General features: G+C 56.2%; 3 protein-coding genes across 17 annotated transcripts in view; all 3 read right to left on the bottom strand.

The window, feature by feature from the left end:
* Positions 1-3: 3 nt before the first annotated feature.
* DOK3 (docking protein 3) lies at positions 4-10,783 on the bottom strand. Of its 4 annotated transcripts, none has more exons than XM_082453520.1 (6): positions 9,797-10,783; positions 8,988-9,190; positions 7,727-8,032; positions 5,951-6,050; positions 5,668-5,840; positions 4-5,569 (listed from the first exon to the last, which is right to left on the bottom strand). In XM_082453520.1, the coding sequence occupies exons 1-6, from the start codon at positions 10,026-10,028 to the stop codon at positions 4,871-4,873; spliced, it is 1,713 nt and encodes a 570-aa protein (XP_082309646.1). In that variant the 5' UTR covers positions 10,029-10,783; the 3' UTR covers positions 4-4,870. The 4 variants fall into 4 exon arrangements, with proteins under 4 accessions (XP_082309646.1, XP_082309648.1, XP_082309647.1 ...); XM_082453522.1 differs by having other exon boundaries at positions 8,988-9,086; XM_082453521.1 differs by having other exon boundaries at positions 8,988-9,086; positions 9,951-10,783.
* Positions 10,784-10,872: 89 nt separating this feature from the next.
* Positions 10,873-16,538, bottom strand: DDX41 (DEAD-box helicase 41). 6 transcript variants are annotated; one of them, XM_082453476.1, is made up of 17 exons: positions 16,332-16,538; positions 16,135-16,245; positions 15,698-15,857; positions 15,543-15,617; positions 15,354-15,414; positions 15,092-15,228; positions 14,590-14,662; positions 14,334-14,487; positions 14,120-14,256; positions 13,124-13,286; positions 12,891-12,962; positions 12,483-12,554; positions 12,282-12,378; positions 11,993-12,142; positions 11,837-11,908; positions 11,650-11,720; positions 10,873-11,430 (listed from the first exon to the last, which is right to left on the bottom strand). In XM_082453476.1, exons 1-17 carry the CDS (start codon positions 16,356-16,358, stop codon positions 10,888-10,890), a joined length of 2,175 nt encoding a protein of 724 aa, XP_082309602.1. In that variant the 5' UTR covers positions 16,359-16,538; the 3' UTR covers positions 10,873-10,887. The 6 variants fall into 6 exon arrangements, with proteins under 6 accessions (XP_082309602.1, XP_082309601.1, XP_082309605.1 ...); XM_082453475.1 differs by having other exon boundaries at positions 12,831-12,962; positions 16,332-16,536; XM_082453479.1 differs by having other exon boundaries at positions 12,831-12,962; positions 15,698-15,939; positions 16,332-16,350.
* A 2,341-nt stretch (positions 16,539-18,879) lies between these two features.
* FAM193B (family with sequence similarity 193 member B) overlaps positions 18,880-21,596 on the bottom strand; it is a 31,502-nt gene continuing 28,785 nt past the window's right edge. For all 7 annotated transcript variants that reach the window (XM_082453457.1, XM_082453460.1, XM_082453456.1 and 4 more), the window contains 2 exons: positions 21,126-21,223; positions 18,880-19,257 (listed from right to left, as the gene is read on the bottom strand). In XM_082453457.1, the coding sequence (XP_082309583.1) occupies positions 21,127-21,223 (97 nt within the window). In that variant the 3' untranslated portion in view covers positions 18,880-19,257; position 21,126. The remainder of the gene's footprint in view (positions 19,258-21,125; positions 21,224-21,596) is intronic.

Below are 21,596 nucleotides of genomic sequence, written 5' to 3'. Positions count from 1 at the left end.
ACGCCCCTGTCAGAGTCACGGCCTCTCGGGCGGTGGGAAGCCCCACCCAATCCTTCCGCTCCGCCCAATCACGAAGTCCCATCTCACTTTGAGCTGTAAGACACGGCCCTCCTGGGTCCCCTTGGTGGGGCGGGGCCTGGACGGGGCCTGGGCGGGGACTGGGCTGCTGGACACCTTCCTTGCCCCGGAGCCCGAGTCGCCGCTCTCCTGGCCCCTTGCGCCTCCCGTTGGAGGAATGAAAAGAAAGCCGCCTTAGAAACCAGACAGATCTGGACCTCAGTCATCTCTGAACCTTAGTTTCCAACTCGGAAAAATGGGACAATGATACTCGCCTCTCAGGGCCGCCGTGTAGATAGGCACAGTTTGGCGTAAGGCACAGCCATTGGCGGTTCCAGAATTTCTAAATCGGACGAATTTGATAGAGAGTTGCGGGGTGGGGGTACCTCGAGGTGGGGTTAGTGGAGGAGGACAGGACACAGGGGAGCTTGAAGTTAAGTTTGCAGAACACTCCACCGAAGGCAGAAAATAATGGCAGCGGACGGAGGTGGAAGGGCCCTTGGCTCGCCCCGATCCTGACCTGTGGGCCCTGCCCTTACTCCTACCCGCTGACCCCCGGCAGTCAGCAGCCTGTGGCCCTGCAACCACGGCTCAGCGCTGACTGTCGCGATGGGCTGTGTCCTGGTATCCCGCTCCAGAGCGGGCAGCGCCTCCAATGGTGGTGTCAGCGTCCCCACTTTGCCCCAGTGCTCAGCCCCGGCGGCTAAGCGCAGGAGGCGGGGGAAATTGAGCAGGGACCGAAGTGTGTGGGTGGACGAATAGGCGTCCACCTCTCAACTCCTTCTAGGGCATGGCCCATGCTATTCTCCCCCCTCCACCATCATCTTCTGCGTCATCCCCCTCACTCCAGAAATCGGTGTAAGCGTTCTCATCTTTAAATAAATTCTCTCTTGATCCCACATCCCTCTCCAGCTATCTCTCTTTTATTCTACTCCCCTTGAGAGTAAAATTCCTCTGAGTTGTTTATCGCCCTGCCACCCTTGCTTTCCTCCCGTTCTCTCTTGAACCCACTCCGGTCAGGCTCTTGTCCCCACCAGTCCTCTGAATTAATTCCCTCTTCAAAAGGTCTCTAATGACTTCCAGGTTATCAAATCAATGGTGGTTTCTCAGCTTTCCTCTTACCCTGTCTAGGAGCAGCTCTGGTCCAGGTGCACTCCCTCTTCCCCATGGCTTCATGCCTTCCTCCTGCCCCACTGACTGCTCCTTCTCCACCTCCTTTGGCAGCTTCTCATTTACTTCCCAAAGTGGCCATCAGATGTTTCCTCTCTACATTCACTCTCTGGGACCCCATCCTGTTCTGTGGCTATCAATAACACCTATATGCCAAAGACTCCCAACTTATATGTCCAGCTCTGGCCTTCCCCCAAGAGCCCCAGACTCTAGTATCCAACAGCCTGTCAAACCTTGGATGTCTACTAGATATCTCAAATCATCATGTCCCAATTTAAACTTGCAATTTCCCCAGCTCCCTAACTCCTTCCTCACCTCGGTTAAGCAAAAAAAAAAAACCTGCAGTGCTATTCATCTGCCTGGTCCAGTAAAAATTATGGTTTTCCTTCCTTTATCTTCTGTGTCATACATCAGATTCTGCAAATTCCACCTTCAGAATCTGTTCCACACCTGGCTTCCATGGTTGTCCCTGACACTTGTCTCATGCCTGGACATCTTAACAGTCTCCTGATAGAGCTCCCTGCTTCTACCCTTACCCAGTCCAGAGTCTTCTCCATGAAGCAGCCAAAGTGGTATTTTTATTTTTATTTTTCTTAAAAGATGTATTTATTATTTTATTCATTTATTTTATTTATTTTTGGCTGCATCGGGTCTTAGTTGCGGCACACAGGATCTTCATTGAGGCATGCAGGGTCTTTAGTTGCAGTGCACGGGCTTCTCTCTAGCTGTGGTGCGCAGGCTCCAGGGCATGTGGGCTCTGTAGTTTGTGGCACACAGGCTCTCTAGCTGAGGCGCGCGAGCTCAGTAGTTGTGGCACACGGGCCTAGTTGCTCCGCGGCATGTGGGATCCCAGTTCCTTGACCAGGGATCAAACCCGCGTCCCCTACATTGTAAGGTGGATTCTTTACCACTGGACCACCAGGGAAGTCCCCAAAGTGGTATTTTTAAAGCAGAAATCACACCACATCACCCTCAGCTTTTAGCATTCCAGTGGGCTGGCATTGGGCTTAAAACTAAAGTCTTTCAGACATACATGACACTGATAAACTGGGTCCACCCCCCCATCACTCTCCTCCTCGCTCACTCCACTCTAGCCACTCTGGCCTCCACTAATCCTCCAACACAGCAAATGTATTCCTGCCTCAGGGCCTTTGCACTCGTGACTCCTTCTGCTTGAAACACCTTCTCCCAGATATCTAAACAACAGCCTGTCTCATTGTGTTCAGGTCTCTGCTCAGATGTTGCCTCCTCCTTCCTTGATTGTCCTATCTAAAACAGCAGCCCCCTGACACCTCACCTGCATAATGCACTAGTCCCTTATCCTGCTTTATTTTTCCCTATAGCGCTTACCACCATTTGACATTATATTAAGTGTTTGTTTCTTCATTGCCCTCTGTCCCCATTAGAAAGTCAGTCCTATGAGAGCAGGGGCTTGTCTGTCTTGTTCACCATCTCTCCAGTGCCTGCACACAGTGGATATGAATGAGCAGATGAAGGAAGGACTGAGAGAGTGAAACAGCAAATGAGCAAAGGAAGAAGTGGCAGCCTGGGGCTCCGGGCAGTGCTCCAGCAGAGAGGGCCCTGGGATCCCATTCCTTGGGCCCCTGCACGGCTCAGACCTAGATGGTGCCACTAAGAGCTCCCTGCACAGGCAGCCCCCGGGTAGAAACAGGCCTTGGGCTAGGACACAGTGCCCCCTGGTGGTCAGGACACCTGCAGCTCCAGGGCCAGTTCCCTAGATGTTTCCAAAGACTTTCTCTTCCACAGTCTGGTTGGAACTTCACAAAAATAGCCATGAAACAAAAAGGTTTAGATTTGTAATAAAAAAAAGTATGCCAAAACAACAAGAATCTACTGTATAAAACAGGAAACTACATTCAATATCTTGTAATAACCTATAATGGAAAATAATTTGAAAAAGAATGTATACATGTATACATGTAACTGAATCACTTTGCTGTACATCTGAAACATTGTAAATCAGCTATACTTCAATTTAAAAATGAATATAAATGGGCTTCCCTGGTGGCGCAGTGGTTAAGAATCCGCCTGCCAATGCAGGGGACACAGGTTCGAGACCTGGTCCGCGAAGATCCCACATGCCACGGAGCAACTAAGCCCGTGCACCACAACTACTGAGCCTGCGCTCTAGAGCCCTAGAGCCACAACTACTGAGCCGTGTGCCACAACTACTGAAGCCTACGTGCCTAGAGCCCGTGCTCCGCTACAAGAGAAGTCACCGCAATGAGAAGCCCACGTACCGCAACGAAGAGTAGCCCCTGCTCGCTGCAACTAGAGAAAGCCTGCGTGTGCAGCAACGAAGACCCAACGCAGCCAAAAATAAAATAAATAAATAAATTTATTAAAAAGAAGAAAAAGACTGCATCATTGTGAAGTGACAGTGGAGTGTCACTCTCATAAATGGGATGTACCAAGGGTGTGAGCAGCTGAGGTGGAGTTGAGGTCAAGGGGCCAGGAGGCTGGATCTTTGGGGGCACGATCCTTGTGTGTGTGGTGGCCCAGCGTTGGTGACAGGAACAGCAATAAGGGGAGGACAGTAAGGCAGGCACTAAAGTCTTCAAGAGACTCCTTATTTCCCTCTAGAATGAGGACTCCTTGAGAACAGGACTGTGGCTGTAATGAACATGGCTGTGACCTCAGTGCCTGGCACAGAGTAGGCACCTGATCAAACTCGAATGAATGTATGCTTGGTATGTAATTTGATCTTTATCCTTGACAGTTGAGGAAGACTGAGGCCAGGGGTTCCACAGAAGTGTCTGCACATTTTTGAGTCTCAGTGGGGAGTGTTTTGGGTGTGCGCACCTTTGAACTCCCTTCCACCCTCCCGTCTCCCCCCACACACACACTCCTCCCCAGCCCAGGCTTTCTGGTCCCTCAAAATCAGCCTCCACACTGCTTCCCTGGCTGACTATGTCCCTCTACTGAGGATGAGACCAAGCTCATTGTAGGATGGTGAGGCCTCTCATGTGCGGCCAACTCTCCCTCAGCCCCTTGGAGCCCTCCAGGTCCATGGTCTTCCCTTGCTCTCTGCACCCACCGTGCCCACCTTCATCCTGGAAAGCTCCAGGGCTCACTGCCAGCCTGGTGAAGCCCTGCCTGCCCTTCACACTCAATTCAGGGGGCACCTCTCCCATCAGCAAGCCTTATTTCTCCCTCTGCCCTACTGTCAGAGTTATTTCTGCTGAACAGGACCACGTGGAGCCGTAATTATCTGCATCTCACCCTCCTGCTCCAGGAGACTTGAGCCTACTGGTGGCGGAGGTCAGGTCCAGGTCACGTGTGTCCCTGGAACCCAGCACAGGGCATTCGTGTTTGCTGCAATGCCCGTGTTTGAGGGTCTGTGTGGACCCGGGCAAGCCACTGCAAGGAGCCGTAGGGAGGAGGCATGGACTGTGGGCCACAAGGTGGGACGGAGAGAAGAACTAAAAGGCTTTATTACCAGCAGATCTGTACACTATACACTGGGGGCCGGCAGGGCACCTGAGGGGTCCTCCCCAGGCTGTCTGCCTTGTCCCTCCAGGCTAGAGTGAGTGTGGGGGTGTGTCTGCAGATGTCCATTGTTCCCCCGCCCTCTTGTCCCAGGGAGAGCGCCTTCCTCTCCTCCGGCCACCACGATACTCGGTCAGGGCCTGTCGCAGGGAGCCGGGCCCTTCCTGCGCTCGCGGCTCAGCAGCGTCACCAGCTTGGCCTTGAAGCCCAAGTGCGCGCCGGCGCGGGCGGAGCCCCCGGCCTCGTCGCCGTTGTCGGCCAGCTCCAGCTCCAGCAGTCGCCGGTACTGGGCCTCCAGGCTGCTGTCGTGGGCCGCGCCGGGCCAGCCCAGGTCCTGGCTGTTGTGGTAGATGGGGATGGCCAGGGGGCTGCGGCCGCCCGGGCCCTCCTGCTCCGGACAGCCGGCGTCGGGCGCGGGGCCGGCGTCCAGCACGCACAGGTTCTCGTACAGGTGCTCGGCGGCGTCCGGAGGCCGACTGGCCCGCTTGCACACCGACGCGTAGAGCGCGGGCGCCGGCTCGTCCGGGGCTACGGGGCCCAGCAGAGCAGGCAGGCTCTGGGGCCCGGGCTCGGCCGCCCGTGCCCTCCGGGAGCCGGGCGCCTCGGGCCCCAGGGGCACCTCCCGCAGCTCCCCCGGAGGCTCCAGCGAGGGCAGGGAGGTGGCCCGCGGCAGGGGGCAGGGCTGGGGCCCCGCCGGCTCCGGGAGCCGCTCCCGCTGGCGGGCGATGGCGGCGCCTACGGCCGCGCATAGGTCGCGGGAGCGGGGGCTGATGAAGGCGAAGAGGCCCTCGCCCGAGTCACAGCGGCGGCCGGCTTCAAAGGAGAACACGCCCTGGGCACGGGCGGCACGGGGAGTCAGCGGCTGAGGGGCCGCCCGCCAACCGCTACCCTTCCCTGCGGGACCAGTGGGGCGGCCGCCCAGCACCTCACCTTGTCGGAGCCGAACTTGCGCAGGAAGCGGTAGGGCCAGGTGTAGAGCGCCTGGGGGCTGGCGGGCTCGTTCAGCTGGATGGAGTCCTGGCCCAGCAGCAGGAGGTAGGGCCCCTTCAGCTGGCAGCGGGCGGCTGCCTCCGTCCTCTGTACCACCACTGGAAACTCGCCCACTGCAGGCACGGCGCCGTGAGGGCCACAAGAACAGCCCCCGGGGGTCCCGGAAAGATCCCAGCCCTGTTTGTGCTAGGGCTGAGGCTGCCCCTGTACCTCCCCGACTCACCTTCCTGCCAGGAGGAGTAGATGGAGTTCTCCTCCATCTGGACCAGGCCTCTCTTGGGAGCCTCTGCCTCCCCTGATCCTTGGGAGCTCTCCCCTGTGCCCTGGGGAATGGGACAAGGTCAGAGGTTAGTGTCCCATCCACTCCTCTTCCCACATCCTTTCTCTGGGGTTCGTGACAAGCGAGGGCACCCAGAGACCTGAGTGCCAGTCCCAGTTCTACCCCTGACACACTGCAAGACCCTGGACACCCCTCTGAGCCTATTTCCCCACTGGCTCCCCCTTGAGGGTGCTGAGTGCTGTAAAGCAGAGGGCACAAACGAGGCTGTCCTCCATTGCCCTTGAGGTTGGCCACCGACTGGGCCGGCCTGTGTGTGTCCCTGACAGCTTGGAGCAGTAAAGGGGTGGGAGCTTCAAGGGTGGGACCCACGAGTGAATGGCCACTTGTTCCTCCCATCTCTGGCCTCTTTCCCCATCTCCCACCATGTCCTTTGGGCTCTGACCCTGAGCATCTCCATCATGACCACCTTGGCCCATGATACCATGGCCAGGGTCAAATGCAATGGCTTTCCACTGGTCTCCTTGCTCCTGTTTATTTCCTTTTTTTAGTTATAAGAATTGTGGTAAAATACACAACATAAAATTTACCATTTTAACCATTTTAAAGTATATGATTCAGAACTTTTTCGTCACTCCAAACGGAAGCCCTGTACCCATTAACTGCCACTTCCCATTCCCCCCCTCTCCCCATTTCCTGGCAACCCCTAAGCTGCTTTCTGTCACTATGGATTTGTCTATTCTGTATTTCACATTAATGGAATCATACAATGTGTGGCCTTTAGTGTCCAGCTTCTCTGACTTAGCATGTTTTCAAGGTCCATCCATGTTGTAGCATGTATCAGTGCTTCATTCCTTTTTATGGCCAAGAAATGTTCTGTTGTATGGATAGACTGCATTTGGTTTATCCATTCATCAGTTGATGGACATTTGCGTTGTTTGCATCTTTGGGCTATTGTGAACAATGCTGCTCTAAAGATTCTCTTACAAGTTTTGTTTTAACACCTGTTTCAGTTCTCTTGGGTATACGCCTAGGAGGAGAATTGCTGGGTCATATGTTAACTCTATGTTTAGTTTTTGAGGAACCGCCACTCATTTCCTTTTGGTCCATCACAGACCCTGTAAAGCTTTAAAACTCTCAGCTTCTGTGTCCAACTCCCCAAAGGCTTCTCCTCCCACTCAGAATAAAATCCCAGACTCAACATGTGGCCCAACGCAGTTTCAGCTGGCTCCCACCGAACTCTCCACTGTTGCCTCCTCCTGGGCCCCCTCTCACTCCTTACCTTCCAGCCACACTGACCTTTCTGCTGCTTGAACATCAAGCTTTTCCCTGCCTCAGGGCCCTTGCCCATGCTGTTCCATTAGTTCAGGGGACTCCTCAGACCTGTGTTTAGGACACTCTTTCCTCAGATCTTTGCCTGGTGGGTTATTTGTCCTCGAGGATTCAGGTGCACTCTCCTCTCCTGAGAAGCCTTCCTGGACTATCCTGTCTAACATCCCCCTACTCACTCCTGGTCCCACCCAGCCTCTCATTTTCTCCATAGCATGCATGGCCATCTGAGATTTGTTCTGTGGGCTTCTGGGCTGTTTCCCAGGCTTCTAGGTGCTTGGCAGGTGCTTGCTGAGTGATAAGATGTGAATGAGCATGGAGATGAACAAGGTGTGAGTGAACTGGTCTCCCTGGCTGGCCCCTGGATGCCTTACCCACCCACCCTGTGCTCACCGGGAAGGCCAGCTGGCAAATGGGGCCCATCCAAGACTGGCGGTGCTGTGCGGCCAGCAGGTGGCTTCTCTCCGTGGTGGTGAGCAGGAAGGCACCAGTGTCCCGCGGGCAGCTCTCGCCGTCAGCCGGCAGCACGGACACGCAGTCAGCCAGGCGGATGACCCGCCGCTCTCCTCGCCGGCCAGGCCCCACAGACCTGTCACCTGCTGGCCCCAGGCCACCATCCCGGACCTCCCAGCTCTCTAGCCGTGCCACGCCTGATGGGCCTCCTGCATACAGTAGACCCCATACCTTCCGCCAGGACTTCTGCAGGAGATGAAGGTGGGGGAGATGACCCTCGGGTGGCAGTTCTCCCTGCAGCTCAGCCTAGCACAAGCCACTTAGCAAACACTCCTGGCCACCCAGGCTGGCCTCTGCCTCGCAGCTCTTCAGGCCACAGAGGATGCCTTGCCAGAGCCAGCCCGGCAGCAGGAAGCGTCTGTGCTTGGAGTCAGTCAGCCCTAGCTTCAAATCCACCCCACGCTTTCCTAACTGTGACCCTCCCCCCCATAAGCACTAGGATCCTCGTCTCTCAAAAGGTTATGAGAACACGGGGTTGGCGCTTCTACTGGGCAATGTCTGTAAAGTATCTAGTGGCCGGAGCAGACCACCTGACACTACTGCTTTGTTGGTGCATCCACCCCCTGTAAAGAAAAGGTCAACTGGGCCACGGGACAAGGGCTGGGGCGGGAGGGAGGCCTCAGTCTCATGATGGCAAGGAAGGAAACATGCAAATAGCGTCGAGCAAAGGAAACAGACGGTTTATCTGCCTGGGCAGCAGCTGCAGCTGAGCTGTGGGTGTGCAGGGCCTGCTACCCCAGGACAGGGCTGGGAGGAGCTGAGCCCTCTTCTGCAGGATGGAGCTCCACTTCTGGGGGCTCCTCCAGCTCAGCCTCCAGCCCTCTCGAGGGGCCACAGTGCCACTAGTAGATGGGATGGAAAACTGTTGGATTAACCAGCCTCTCAGCTCTGCCCTGCCCCAAGGGTTCTTGGCTCCCCACTCTTGGCTTCCCATCTGTAAATGAGGCAGGGTCTCGAAAAGGCCCACTCAGCCCAACCCGCTCAGGCTGAGAATGGGGCTCTGTTCCACCTCCCCACACCTGGGTTGGATTCCCCACCTGGACTCCTACCCCCATTCTCCCAGGTTCTGGTGGGCTGTCCAAGGCTGCGGCAGAGGCCCACCACCTGTCCTAGGCAGCTGCCTGGCAGCCAGGGTCCCCACCTTGCCAAACTTGATGTGCTGCTGGTAGAGGATGCCGTCCTTGATGGGTGTCTCCAGAGGCTCCATGGCCATGGCCGCCGCTCCGAGGGCCTGAGGAGACTGGTGACGGGCCAGAGGGGAACTCCTCACACTTCCCCTTCTGGCCACTTCCCCCTCCCTCTGTCCAGAGAGGCAGCTGCAGGGGTGGGGGAGGGGAGCCCTGTCTTCGGAAAAGGGGGTAGGATGGGGGTGAAGGGCATCACATATTTCTTCCTTGGGGTTCCAGCTGGCCCAAGGTACCCACTAGTGCCAGGCAGCGGCCTTGGACCACCTGAGGGCAGATGACCCGTGCCTGCCCGGGTCAGCTGGGTGTGAGCCTCTGACCACAGGCTGGCTCCCGAATCAGGAGCTCCGACCCCTCCCCCATCCTGGGGCAGTTGTGTACCCTGGGGCCTGCCATTCCCACAGCCTGGTCCCTGCCCCAGGACCTTTCTCTAGCCAGACTGGCAAATTCCTTGCTTTCCCGCTTGGAGTCCTGGTTGGTCTGCTTGTCTTTATTCTGGAAATAGTTCTAATATTCACTTGCTCCTCTCCATCTTCACAGCCCCTATCCATTGCCAGCTTTGGCATCTCCCCTTTGAACCACGTCCCCACCTGGGCCCACCGGGCCCTCTCTGCTAACCCCAAACCAACCTGTCTCTCCCCTCCCTAAACGCTTCCTGGCTCCCAGTGCCCTGAGGTCTAGCTTGGACTCCTTGGCCCGGCACTCAAGGTGCTGGGTATTCTGGCCTCCACCTCCCCCAGCCTGGCCCCTTCAGGGCACCTCTCACCGTGCTGCTCAGGGCTCTGGGCCTTCTTCCTCTGGGAGGCCTCCCCAGACCACCCCACACTGTCTGAGAGCACAAAGGCCCCAGCCCTCATGGCACGGCCCCAGCCACGTGAGTGTGGGTGGCACGCCCCCAGCGGGTTCCCTGGAGAGCTCACAGGCTTTTTAAGCTTTGCTTCTTGCTGGAGTCCTGTTTCGGTCTTGTCTTCCTGGAGGCCAGTATGGGAGCTCTGCATATGAATCTGAATCCTGGGGACAGCCTCATTTCAGTTATTCAGTGCCACCTCTGGGAAGGAATGTATAAACAGGCTGAATACTGTTTGGGGTCACATATGGGGTGTGTAGCTTCTCGGGCAGGAAATCTTTTCCAAGGGCCTCATTCACATGGCTTTGTGCCCACTGTGGCCCCAGCAGCCCTGAGCTCTGGCAGCCTCAGACACCATGTCCTTTGCATTCTCATTGCCATTTCAGCGATGAGGAAATCAAGGCTCAGAAACATTAAGTAACTTGCCCTAGGCCACACACCAAGCGACAAACATGGCTTGAGCAACTGCTGTCCTGCTGGGATAAGCATGTGGCCTTGCACGTGAAGTGCCTGGACAGAGAAGCTATCACCAGTGCTTTTTCTGTCTACCCCTTGCAAGATGTTGAAATCCTGGCCCATTTGCCAGCAGTCCCGTGACCGCCGCCCACATTTATTTATGGCTGATCTGTCTGTCCCACTCACCTGTGAACTTCTCAGAGGGCATCTGCCTGGCTCATTTGTGTCCTGAGCCCAGCAGATACCTGGGCACAGAGCTGGGTCAGTGGGTGCTTGTGGCGTGAGTGGCAGTCCTGTGGCATCTGCTGCCCCCTTGGCAAACAGAGCACAGGGTTCCCTACTGGGAGCCTGTGTGGGAAAGGGGCCTGAGGCAGGAAGTCTCCTCCTAAAGGGCCTTAGGAGAAGCCCCAGGACCTTTACACAGTGACAGGAAGAGGGAGGCTGGGGCAGGGCTGGAGATTGTAACAGCCAACCAGAAAGACCAGCAGACCCAACCAACCATTTCCCCTTGGTCCATCAGTGTGGTCCTTCTCTGAGTCATAAATCCAGGTAGACTAGAGGAAATACCCTAAGCCCCCAGAGGGGAACCCGGGTGGGCAGCTCCTTCCACAACTGAGTACCAGCAGGTGTGGCAGTAGTGGTGGGAGATGCCAAGGCCCTACCTGACAGGGGCTCTGGAGGTCAGAGGGTGAGGCCTGCCCAGGAAGCACGGGGCAGACGAGGCAAAACACAGAAACTGAGACCAAAAAGGCTGGTGTTTTAATGGCAGCTGGGGTAAAGAGGAGCAAAAATAGTAATTCTGGGGGGCACAGGGAGCAGGCAGCCAGGTCCAGCCTGGCCCAACCCAGGCCAGCTGGGCCGAGGATGCTGGCTTCTTGCCCACGGGGCAGGGGTGTGTGGGAGGTGGCTGGAGCTCCAGGGACGGAGGCCCCTTGGAGAGAAAGAGGGATGACAGCCAGCTCAGAAGTCCATGGAGCTGTGGGCCAGGTAGTCCTTGCGGCCGATGTTGCTAACCTGCTTCGTCTGCATAGCCTCGAGTTTGGGGCAGTCGGTGATCCGATGGCCCAGGCCCCCACAGAAGGCACAGCCACGCTCTCCTGGGGGAATGGGGTAGCGGTGGATGGGGAAGGAGGGTCAGCATGGTGATGGGGCCAGGCTCTGTGCCCCAGACTCTGGGCCCCCATCAGACCCCCAGACCGCTGAGGGGCAGAACGGGCTTGTTCCGTGGTGTTCCCGTCATACCCCCACTGGACTAGTGTCTCCCACCCCGTGTCACCTCCAATGTCCAGCATGGACTCGTCCCCACAGTGCAGTACTTGCAGCACGGGTGGAACCTTCTGCTTGGCCTCCAGCAGCAGGGCTTTGAGATCCATCAGCACTGACTCGTCTGTGGGGGAAGCGGGGAACCATCAGGTCCAGCCCTGGGCCCTGTAGCCAGGACCTGGCTGGTCATAGGTGGAGGACCCAGGGGACAGCCAAAGGTGGCCCTGGTGGCAGACTCACCACAGGCCTTGTTGATGAAGGTGGTGGCAATGCCTGTGTTTCCTGAGCGCCCAGTGCGGCCGATACGGTGCACTGCAGAGAGAGGGAACAGAGCATCTGGCCCACTGCCCAGGCGCTGGGGCGTAGGCCGCAACCCCAGCCCCCCAAACAGCCCACCATAGTTCTCGATCTCCTCAGGCATGTCATAATTGATGACGTGCTGGATAGCAGGGAAGTCCAAGCCCTTGGAGGCTACGTCTGTGGCCACTAGGACATCCTTCTTGCCCTCCCGGAATGCCTCGATGGCCTTGGTCCGTTCCTCTTGGTCTGGGAAGGGTCAGGCAGGAGCTATTAGAGTGACAGCAGGAGTCTGGGGAGTAGTGGCAGGCCAGCCAGGTAGGGGAAGGGATAAGATGAGGGGCTGCTATGGCAGCGGGGTCCATGCCTATGCACGTGCCACCCTAACCTTTGCCCCCATGGATGGCCACAGCCTCGACCCCCTTGAGGAGCAGGTACTCATGGATGGCGTCCACATCTGCTTTCTTCTCCGCAAAGATGAGCACCTGTCCAGGAAAGCCAACTCCAGTCACAGGGGCTGACTCCTGGGTGCCCCCGCAACCTTCCGCCAGCATGCAGCCCCTGGGCTAGCCTGGCTGGCAGCACTCACGGGCGGCGGTGTCTTCTGCAGGCACTCAAGCAGGTACACCATCTTGGCTTCCTCCTTCACATATTCCACTTCCTGCCACCACAGGATCAGGTTAGGTGGTCCTGAGAACAGGCTCACCAGCCATGGCCCTGCCACAGAGGATGGGCCCCCAGTCCCGGCTAGGAGGTGACCAGAGAGCCTCTTGCCAAGGGCTGGGTACCATGAGAAGGCTTCCTGCTAAGGGCCGTGGCTGTGAATGAAACCCCTAGTGCCCATAAGGTGGCCCCCCACCCGGCTCCGATCAGCTAAGGGAGCCTCACCAGATCCAGCCCTCACAGGTGAGACCGCCCATCAGGAGTGCTTGCCCACCTGGATGACATCCAGGCTGGCAGCCCCGGCACGCCCCACATTGATCGTGACAGGCTTTACCAGGGCACTCTTGGCAAAGTTCTGAATCTTCTTAGGCATGGTGGCGCTAAAGAGTAGGGTCTGTCGCTGGCCCTGAGGAAGAAGAGGGCTGGGGCTGAGGGCACGTGGGGGCTGGGGAGCCTGAGGGGCTGGGACAGGGGGTGGGCAGCACAGGGCCTTAGGGCCCTCCAGAGTTGAATGTGGTGTGTAGGGGGAAGGTGGCAGGAGTGTCCCGGCCAAGTGGGGAAGGGCACCTTGAAGTAGGAGAAGATGGTACGGATGTCACCCTCGAAACCCATGTCGATCATGCGGTCAGCCTCGTCAAGGGCCAGGTAACGACAGATATCCAGGCTGACCATCTTCTTCTGCAGCAGATCCATGAGGCGCCCAGGGGTGGCCACCATCATGTGCACACCACTGGGGACCAAGGAGGGACACTGACGGCAGGGCCACCTGCTAAGCCCTACCTAGAGGCCGGCACTCCACCTTGTTCTGCCCTCCGGCCTCTTTCCTATCTCTCCTCACCTGACCCTCCTTGTCACTGCCACCACCTTGCTCTATGGACAGCACAAGGCTCTCCTGGAGAGTGCTGCAACCTTCTCGACCACGACTCTGTTCCACTGCTCTACCCCAGCCATGTGGTCACCTCGGCCCCACACACCCTTCCCCCAGGTCACTCCTCTTGCCCCCAGGAGGACAGTCCTGAATCTTCAGATAGGCCTCAGCCTGTGCTCCCACAGCTCCCTTTGTAGGCCTCAAAGGCTCACTTTCGTGGTACAATGAACTCATCTTTTCCATGTCTGCATCCTCCCTGACTAGCAATGCCTATGAAACAGGAACTGGGTTTGGCCTGTCTGTAACCCTGGACATCTAGTGAAGTCTGTTGGGAACTGCACTGTGTGGAAAGGGCACAGGGCCAGCCATGCCCCAGAGCCTCAGCCTCCTCGATGGGTCACACTGAACAACCCTGACCTTCCTGGACACCCTGGGGCCCCCACCTCTGTGCCTTCTGCCTGGAATGCCCCGATTCCTTGACCTCCCAGATGCCCCCATTCCATCTGCTGTGTTCCCACAGTACCTCACCACATCCCTCTGTCCCACCCCAACCAACCTCCCCATTAGACTGGGGGCTCATTGAGGGCTGGGCCCACGGGAGGCCTCCGCAAGGATCTGTCGAGTGGCTAAAGCAAAGCGTCCTTTAGCTTGTCTAGGGGCTTTGGGGAAGTTTGGGCGGGGGTGCCTATACTCACTGTCGGATGGTCTCCATCTGCTCTTTGACGGACATGCCCCCGATGCAGAGAGCACAGCGCAGGAGTGGCGAGCTGTCCTCCTGCAGCAGGCGGCAGTAATACTCCAGGATGCCGTGGGTCTGCCGGGCCAGCTCCCGCTGCAGGTACAGGGGCAGTGGCTGGCACCAGAAGGTGGCCCCATCTGTGCCCTGCCCTCCAGGCCAACCTATCTTACCGAGGGGCAGATAATGAGTCCATAGGGCCCTTCACGCTTAGAGAAAGGTAACCTCTTCTCTTGCTCCAGGCAGAACATGATGACAGGCAAAGTGAACACCAGTGTCTTGCCTGAACCCGTGAAGGCTATGCCTATCATGTCACGGCCAGATAGACTGGTGAGAGAAGAGAGGCCTGAGGATCAGGTTCAGCGGAATACAGGGACTGCTTCTCATCTAGCAACCACTCCTCCCCAGGGCCGCCATGTTCACACTCACATGGTGGGAATTCCCTGGATCTGAATGGGTGTTGGGTGGTGGATGCCCTTCTTCTTCAGGCCTCTCAGGATGGCTACAGAAAACAACACTGGCATCATCCTTGTGTCTCATAGGTACTTCAACAGGCCCCCAAAGCCTATAAAATTGGCACTATGTCCTTCAGGTTACAAATGATGAAACTAAAACCCAGTAAAAAAAAGAAAGAAAAACAAACACACAGACTTGTCCAAGGCCTCTAGGTTAAGCAGAGACAGGATTCACACCCAGGTCTGTTTAAGGCCGTCATCACTTGCCCACCAAAGCTCCCTAATGACAGAAGCTGGTAAATATGAAGAGTTGCAACAACTGAAAAAGGAGCATAAAGACACATCCCTCCTTCTCAAATCCCTCATCCCCACTGACTAGACCCAATGCTTCAGCTGCTGGGCTTGGTGGGGGCTAGGCTGCAACCTCACAGATGTTCCCCTATCAAAATGTGGTGTTGCTCCCAGCTCCCAGGCACCTGCAGGAAATTTCATTTCCTTGAAGCTCTTGATGGGCGGCGGGATACCATCTCCTTCCACCAAGATGTGGTACTTCTTCCGTACACGCTCATGCCGCTCTTCAGACATGCTCAGGACGTAACGGGGTGGTGTCCAACTGTGGGTGGGTGGCAAGAGTCAAGAGAGCCCCTGGGCACAGCTGGCTTTGGGGTGTTCCCGCCAGTCTCCACCACATATCGTCTTAAGTAAGAGTGACTGACTTTCCAGACCGGAAAGACATACCTAGTTTTGATTGGATCGTCATACGTGATTCCCTTAGCCATCTCCTTCACTGACATCAAGGCTGAGGAAACAGATGTGGCTCAGGGCTGGCTTCTGCTTTCCAGAGGCCAGGCCCTTTGAAATATAACATGTCTAGGACTGGGGGAGGAGGCTCAGTCCCCCTCCTCTCTGCCCTAGCTACAGCCATACCTCGACCCTCAGCCACACTCTCCAGGATCTTCTCCTCTTCCTTCAGCTGTTTCTCTTTGGCAGACTCCTTGCGGGCTGACCAAACAAGCAGAAGGTGTCAGAGAGAAACCGAAGCAGTGCACCAAGCTGAGCCTCCCGCCTGCTGCCCAGCCCACCTTCTGCCTTCTCTTTGAGGTGCTGGTGCTGATCCAAGAGGCTGACGTTGGACTGAGGGCCCAACGGGATGTCGTCCTCATCTCCCCGGGGCTCGCTGCCGCTGTCCTGCTGCTCCTCTTCCGCAGCTCCCTTGCGCCTTCGCTGCAGCAGCTTCTGGAGCTGAGGTTCCACCAGCGCCCCTCAGAGCCGAGCCCAACGCACAGTGGGGCATCGGGCCCAGGCGCCTGCGTCAGGATCCTGGCTTTTGGGAGAGGGTCCTTGTGCCCCGAGGCGCACAGCTGCCCCACCCCTCAGATCAGGTCGCCAGTTCCTCGTTTGCCTGGGGACCACGCTCCCGTGTACTGACACCTCACTCCTTAGACCGGGGGCCACTCCCCATCCCACCGCCAAACCCCCATCTCCTGCCCTCATTCCTCCCTCGACCCGGGGCCCTCACCAGCAGTTGCCGGCGCTGTCGCAACGGCACGTACGGCACGTAGTCTTCGTCGTCCTCATCCTCTGCCTCGGAGCAGCTTCCTGTGGCAGTCGCCTCGTCGGTGCGAGCCCGCTGCATATACACACGAGTCAGACCCAGACACCCACCCCCTCTTCACGATCTCTCGCCACCCGCGCAGACCCCCGCCGCGTTCCCACCTTCCGCTCGGGTTCCGAGTCCTCCATCCTTTGCTGCACGCATGCGCACCACGATAAAACCCCGCCTCACCTATGATGAGATCCAATCAGATGTGAAGGGGAGGACGTCGGCGCCTAGCAACGACCTCTAAGTGCCGGATCGCGCAGAGGGACAAACTTTCTCCTGTGCCCCTGTCTTGCGGCGTAGCGTCTCCGTCCCCTGTGGGCGGCTACGCAGCTGTTGCCAGGGCTGAGGGCGAAAGCGTCAGGCAAGGCATTGTGGGACGCTGGAGGATTTGGAGCACGCGCTGAAGGCGCAAACCGAGTCGGGTTGAGTCGTGGGGACCGCTGATCCCGAAGACGGCGGTGTGCTGGGTCCCCAGCCTCGCCCAGGGCGTGACGTCACCCGGCACGCCCCCGCCGGCGGACACTGCGCCCTCTCGTGGCCGGGGAGCTGTGGGACCCAGCCAGCTGGGATCCCGCCCCGCTCTCTATCCCGCCCCCATTAACCGGCGCGGGCCAAGGAGGGCAGGGCGGGGCTTGCAGAAAAAGTGACTCAACACACGCTGCCGCTGACTGGTGTTCTCATCTGTGTGAGACACCTATGTTCAGAGTGGTGAGGGATAAAATAATGATGACGGTGGGTTTTAACTGAGGGCCTGTATATGTGTGTAAACGATTATTAATGTAAATGCTGTAATAGAGCTCAGAGAGTGACTGGGGAACCAGAGAAGGCTTCGAGGAGACCTGGATCTGAAGTAACAGGGAAGTGTGGAATCTCAGAGCTGGGAGTGCAAGAAAGGGAGAGGCTTCCTGATAGAGGGTCTAGCAGGAGTGAAGTTCTGGCCACGTGCAAGTTCCCAGGGAACAAAGTGATCACGTGGCCCGTGTGGGGTTGGGTAGTCAGAGCTAAGGCTTTAAGGTAGACCCAGAGCATGCAGGGCCGAGACTGTCAGGGTGATTTCAACTTCACTGGGAACTTTTAAAGAGGAGTGATGGGTCAGTGCTGTTTTCTTCCTTCCTATATTAAATATGAGTATGTGCTGGGCATTGTGCGTAGTGTCGAAGCAGGTAAAAGATGAACAAGACACAAACCTGGCTTGTGAGGACCTTTCAGATTAGGTGAGGAGACAAACATAGATAACTGGTCTTGAGATTAAGAAATCTCCTCTAAGACACAAAAGGTACCACTTTTGGAATTAGCATAAATCCAGGGCAAACTTGATTTTCACAGTATAAGTGGCTTCTCAGTTGAAAGAAAGGGATGTGAAAGTTAAGGTGGAATTCATGAACAAAGTGTTAACTGGGAAGAGGGAAACAAGTGAGCAAAAGTCAGAAGCCCAGAGGGTGCCAGGCCTAGCTGGAGACTGAGGTCATCAGGTGTGGAGAGAGTGTACCAGAGGCAGGGGCCGGGCTTAGAGGACCCTCAATGCCATTCTCAAAAGTCTTTCTCTGTAGGTAAAGCGGCTGCTTGATCAGACCTGCAACTTTGAAATGATGAAGCAGAATTTTAGATAGTTGTGACAATTCAATTGTAGGGCAGGAGCCTAGTGTAAGAGCTGAAGGGAGAGAGGAGCACAGGTAATAAATATACAGAGAAAAGTTTCACAGAAGTGTCCACACTTCCTTGGGGATTGGCCAAGGGACCAGGAATTGTGAGCCTATAGTCAATGCTGTTTCACCTCTTTGGAAGAGGAAGCTTGTACTGCCAACCCAGTGTGTGTGGGGGGGTGTTCAACCTGGGAGGAAGGAGGGAGTGGTTTCCGATCCTGCTCCCAACACTCCACAAAGGGCTCTCTTAGTGACTGTGTGGCCACTACCACTGTCGCTCCGCACATTGAGCTCAAGCTAAGAGCTGGTTATGGTAGGAAAATGACATTGGAGGTGAGGATTCGGGACAAAAGTGTGTGTGAGGCATTTCTAGCGAACTATTATATTAAAATCTGAATTCACAAACCAGATCCATGGTGGGGAGGGGGGGATGAGATAGTTCATTACTCTCCTAACTCTCAAGTACTTAGGCTACACATCCATTCCCGTTGTAAAGTCAAGTCCAATTTATAAAAACTCCATTTACCATCAACTTCCCCTGACAACTCCAATTGTCCAGGCTATAGATGCCCAGTTCAAAGGCCTCAAGCCTTCCCCTGATACCTTCTCACATCAGCTGCACAGAGATCAAGTCGCACCCCCTCCAACTCACCCATCTTGGAGGTAGGGAAACTGAGACAGTGTGGGGAAGGGGTTGCTCAGGGTTTCCACACCAGAGTCCTCCCAACGGGAGGAAATGGCACAGATGCTGCTGGCATACAGGCCTATGCTCTAACCCTAGTTGGCCAAACTGAACTCAGTAGAGTCACCTTCTTGTCTGAGCTTTAATTTCCGCATCTGTAAAATGGAATAACAGTCCCACTTAGCATTGCTTCGAGAATTATGCAGAAACGATGCCAACCTGTTGACAGGTAGCACATGCTCAAGAAGGTTAATGACTAAGAAGGACTCCAATGCTTCTGAGTACATCCTTCACCCTCACTCCCCACCCAGACAAGGGAAGCACCAACATACCAACTCTGTGTCCAAATGTTGCTTTATCTTTCGGCAGGAAAGATCTTCACAGTATCAAAAAGAATTGAAAAAACAAGTAAAACAAAAACAAAAAACCAAACACAAAGAAAGCAGTGTTGGGCCAGCAGTACCATCAGCCCCCAAGCCCAAAGGCCAGCCCAGCCCCTGGGCTCTGAGTGTGGAGGCTGCGTAGCACCAGGAAGCGGTTCTGCGGAGGTCCTGAGGGGCCCCAGCACACACGGCATCTATTCAGCTTTTGGTTGGTCCGGGATGGCAGGGAGGGTCTTGGGCAGGTGGGTGGCGATGTGAAGGAAAAAGGTGTAGACCTTCAGCTGGCGGTCAGGGTCTCAGGACACCCTGAAGAAGCTTGATCTGGCAGGGGCTGAGAAAACAGAAGAGCATGGCCACATGGTGAGCAATGGCCCCCACCCTAGCCTCCCCATGCTGGCTCTGAGTCTCCACAGGTGCCCATGGAGGCAGGAACAGCTGCCTACTATTTTTGTCCCCTGGGCTGAAAACACTGAACAGACTTTCTCGATCACCTCCAGCAGGGGATGAAGGTTAAGTCACAATCGGGGGGACAGAGCCCTGGCCCCAGTGAACATCATCCTAAATCTCAAGGAATGTGAAAAAAAAAAAAAAAAAAAAAAATCTCAAGGAATGTGGACAACACTCGAGCCCACAACGCTCTGCTGTAGGCTAGAGTGGAATAAGAGCCCAACCTCTGGCATTGCGCTCCTGTTGACAGTGAAGAGGCCACCTATGCACTCAAACTCCTGCCTCAGGCTCCAGGTACATGGCCTGGGCTGGGTCCCGAGTCTGTGCCAGCACTGCTTTCTTACGCACCTGGGGCTCACAATCACGCTATGAGGAGGGTGGAGAAGGTCAGAGGAGAGCATTCACTGGAGGGGAGCATCCCCTGTCTTGAGAAAGAGATCAGCCAAGAGGGAGTGGGAGAAGATTATGGCTGGATGAGGTTTCCTAGATGACAGGGGCATTGGGCTGTGGGAGGAGGTGTGACCCGTTTTCTCTCATGAAGGGCAACAGATGAAGATGCCTGGAGTCCTTGTAGCTCCTGGTTCTTGTGGAGGTGGTGAAGAAAGGCAGGAGGGCAACCCAGCCCTAGCAGAAGCTCCTGGGGGCATGGATGTATCAATCTGGCAAAGGATCAGGATGCCCAGGCCCACAGAGCAGAGGGGATGCGGTGAGTCTGAGGACAGTCCTGACTCTGGGGTAGTACAAAGGTGCCACAGGGAGCCCAGCCCTGAAGGCTGCCCCTGGGAAGCTGAGGTCAGTGTCAAGGGTGGGGGGATCCTGACCCAAAAGGGGACTCGGGGACTCAGCCCAGGGTCCAGGAAGTCTGTTTCCCTGGCACTGGAAAGAGGAGGAAGAGGACAGGTGAGGACATCCCCCTGGGGGGTCCCTGAGCTCGGCCCACTTGCCCCAGCTTCCTGTTGCCTTGAAGGCAGCTGTGTGGTTGCCAGCCAGAAAAGGCCTGACCCCAGGGACGCATCTTAGGGTGAACTATGGCACTGCACAGCCATTAAGCCCCAAGTCCAGGACCAAGGTCTGCCAGCCAGCCATCTCTTTTGCCCTTGGTTCCCAGCCCACCACTGCCTTCTCAGTTTTCAGCCTGGAACATCATCTGATATGTCAATATTTCAGACAAAAGGACCCTTGCAGGTGACTGGGAGAGGAGGCCAGAGCCCAGCTGTGGGCCAGGCTCTTCTTCCAGGAGGCAGTTTCACTACCAATTTCCTCATGGAATCTGTCCTGTTTGGGGAAGAGGGCCCACCTATTCCTCTATGCCTAAATGACCTCCAAGGCCTTGGTCTAGCGTGGCTGCCCTGTCCCTGTTCCCTCGGGGCTGGGTCCTTTTCACATGGCTTCAACTGGGAAGCACCTTGGTAGCCTGCATGAAGAAGCCAGGCCAGGCAAATGAGATTCAACCCTCAGGCTGATAATGTCAGGTGTGGGAGCAGCTCTCTGAGGCCCATGGCCTCCTGGACACTTTGGGAGGCAGCTGGTGAGGGAAGTAGAGGCCTGGCAGTGACACCCCAGGAGATGGCAGGGCTGGAAGGGCCGTTCAGGAACACAAGCAGGAGAGCTCTCAGGAGAAGAGATGTGGCCGGCCGAGCACCTAGACCAACTCTCTGTGCCCCAGAGCATGAAATGGCCTAGCAGGGGCACAAAAGGTGGCACAGCATGGGATGAGGGGGTGCATGCAACACTTGAGGGGGGTCTCTATACCTCACTGAGCTGTGCTGGGAGTGGTTTTCTTGAGGCTGAAGTTGGTCCAGTTCACAGCAACTTTCTGACGCGTTTGCTTTGCAGAATCCAAACAGAACCTGTTAGGTTCGGGAGATGCCAGAGAAGCACAATCAGAAGTTCCCTCCTCTCCCCACTGGACCCTCTTCTAGACCTGTGTATCATGGTCACTAAAGAAACCAGGTCAGCTCTGCACAACCCCTCTGGCTCCCAGGTGTTGGGGTCTAGCAGTATGGGGCTTCCTGGATGAGATGCCCACAGGCCCAGCGGACAATGCGTAAACAGAGTGACACTGCCTTAGGATACAGCCTCCCTCCTCACCCTGTATTTTACTCTAGCTATACTGAGATGCCTTCTGTTCCTTCAAGGATGATGTGTTTCTTCTGCCCTCAAACTCTTTTCGTTTTACTTGGCCCACTCATTCCTATTCCTCAGGTTTCAGCCTGGTTACCG

Source organism: Balaenoptera physalus, assembly GCF_965194825.1.
Source record: "Balaenoptera physalus genome assembly, chromosome: 3".
Taxonomy (NCBI): Eukaryota; Metazoa; Chordata; class Mammalia; order Artiodactyla; family Balaenopteridae; genus Balaenoptera; species Balaenoptera physalus.
Note: the sequence above shows the minus strand (reverse complement) of the source record. Positions and strands in the feature narration are given on the sequence as shown.

Excerpts from the sequence above, each read along its gene's own strand:
- DOK3 (XM_082453520.1), bottom strand. The coding sequence starts at position 10,028 with ATGCAGAGCTCCCATACTGGCCTCCAGGAAGACAAGACCGAAACAGGA. Across the intron at positions 9,191-9,796 it reads CCAGAGCCCTGAGCAGCACG|ACAGGGCTCCCCTCCCCCAC; the intron begins GTGAGAGGTGCC and ends CCTTTTCCGAAG. Across the intron at positions 5,570-5,667 it reads GCAAGTTCGGCTCCGACAAG|GGCGTGTTCTCCTTTGAAGC; the intron begins GTGAGGTGCTGG and ends GCCCGTGCCCAG.
- DDX41 (XM_082453475.1), bottom strand. The coding sequence starts at position 16,358 with ATGGAGGACTCGGAACCCGAGCGGAAG. Across the intron at positions 12,555-12,830 it reads CCAGCCTGGATGTCATCCAG|GAAGTGGAATATGTGAAGGA; the intron begins GTGGGCAAGCAC and ends CTGTGGTGGCAG. Across the intron at positions 11,721-11,836 it reads CTTCATCAACAAGGCCTGTG|ACGAGTCAGTGCTGATGGAT; the intron begins GTGAGTCTGCCA and ends CTTCCCCCACAG.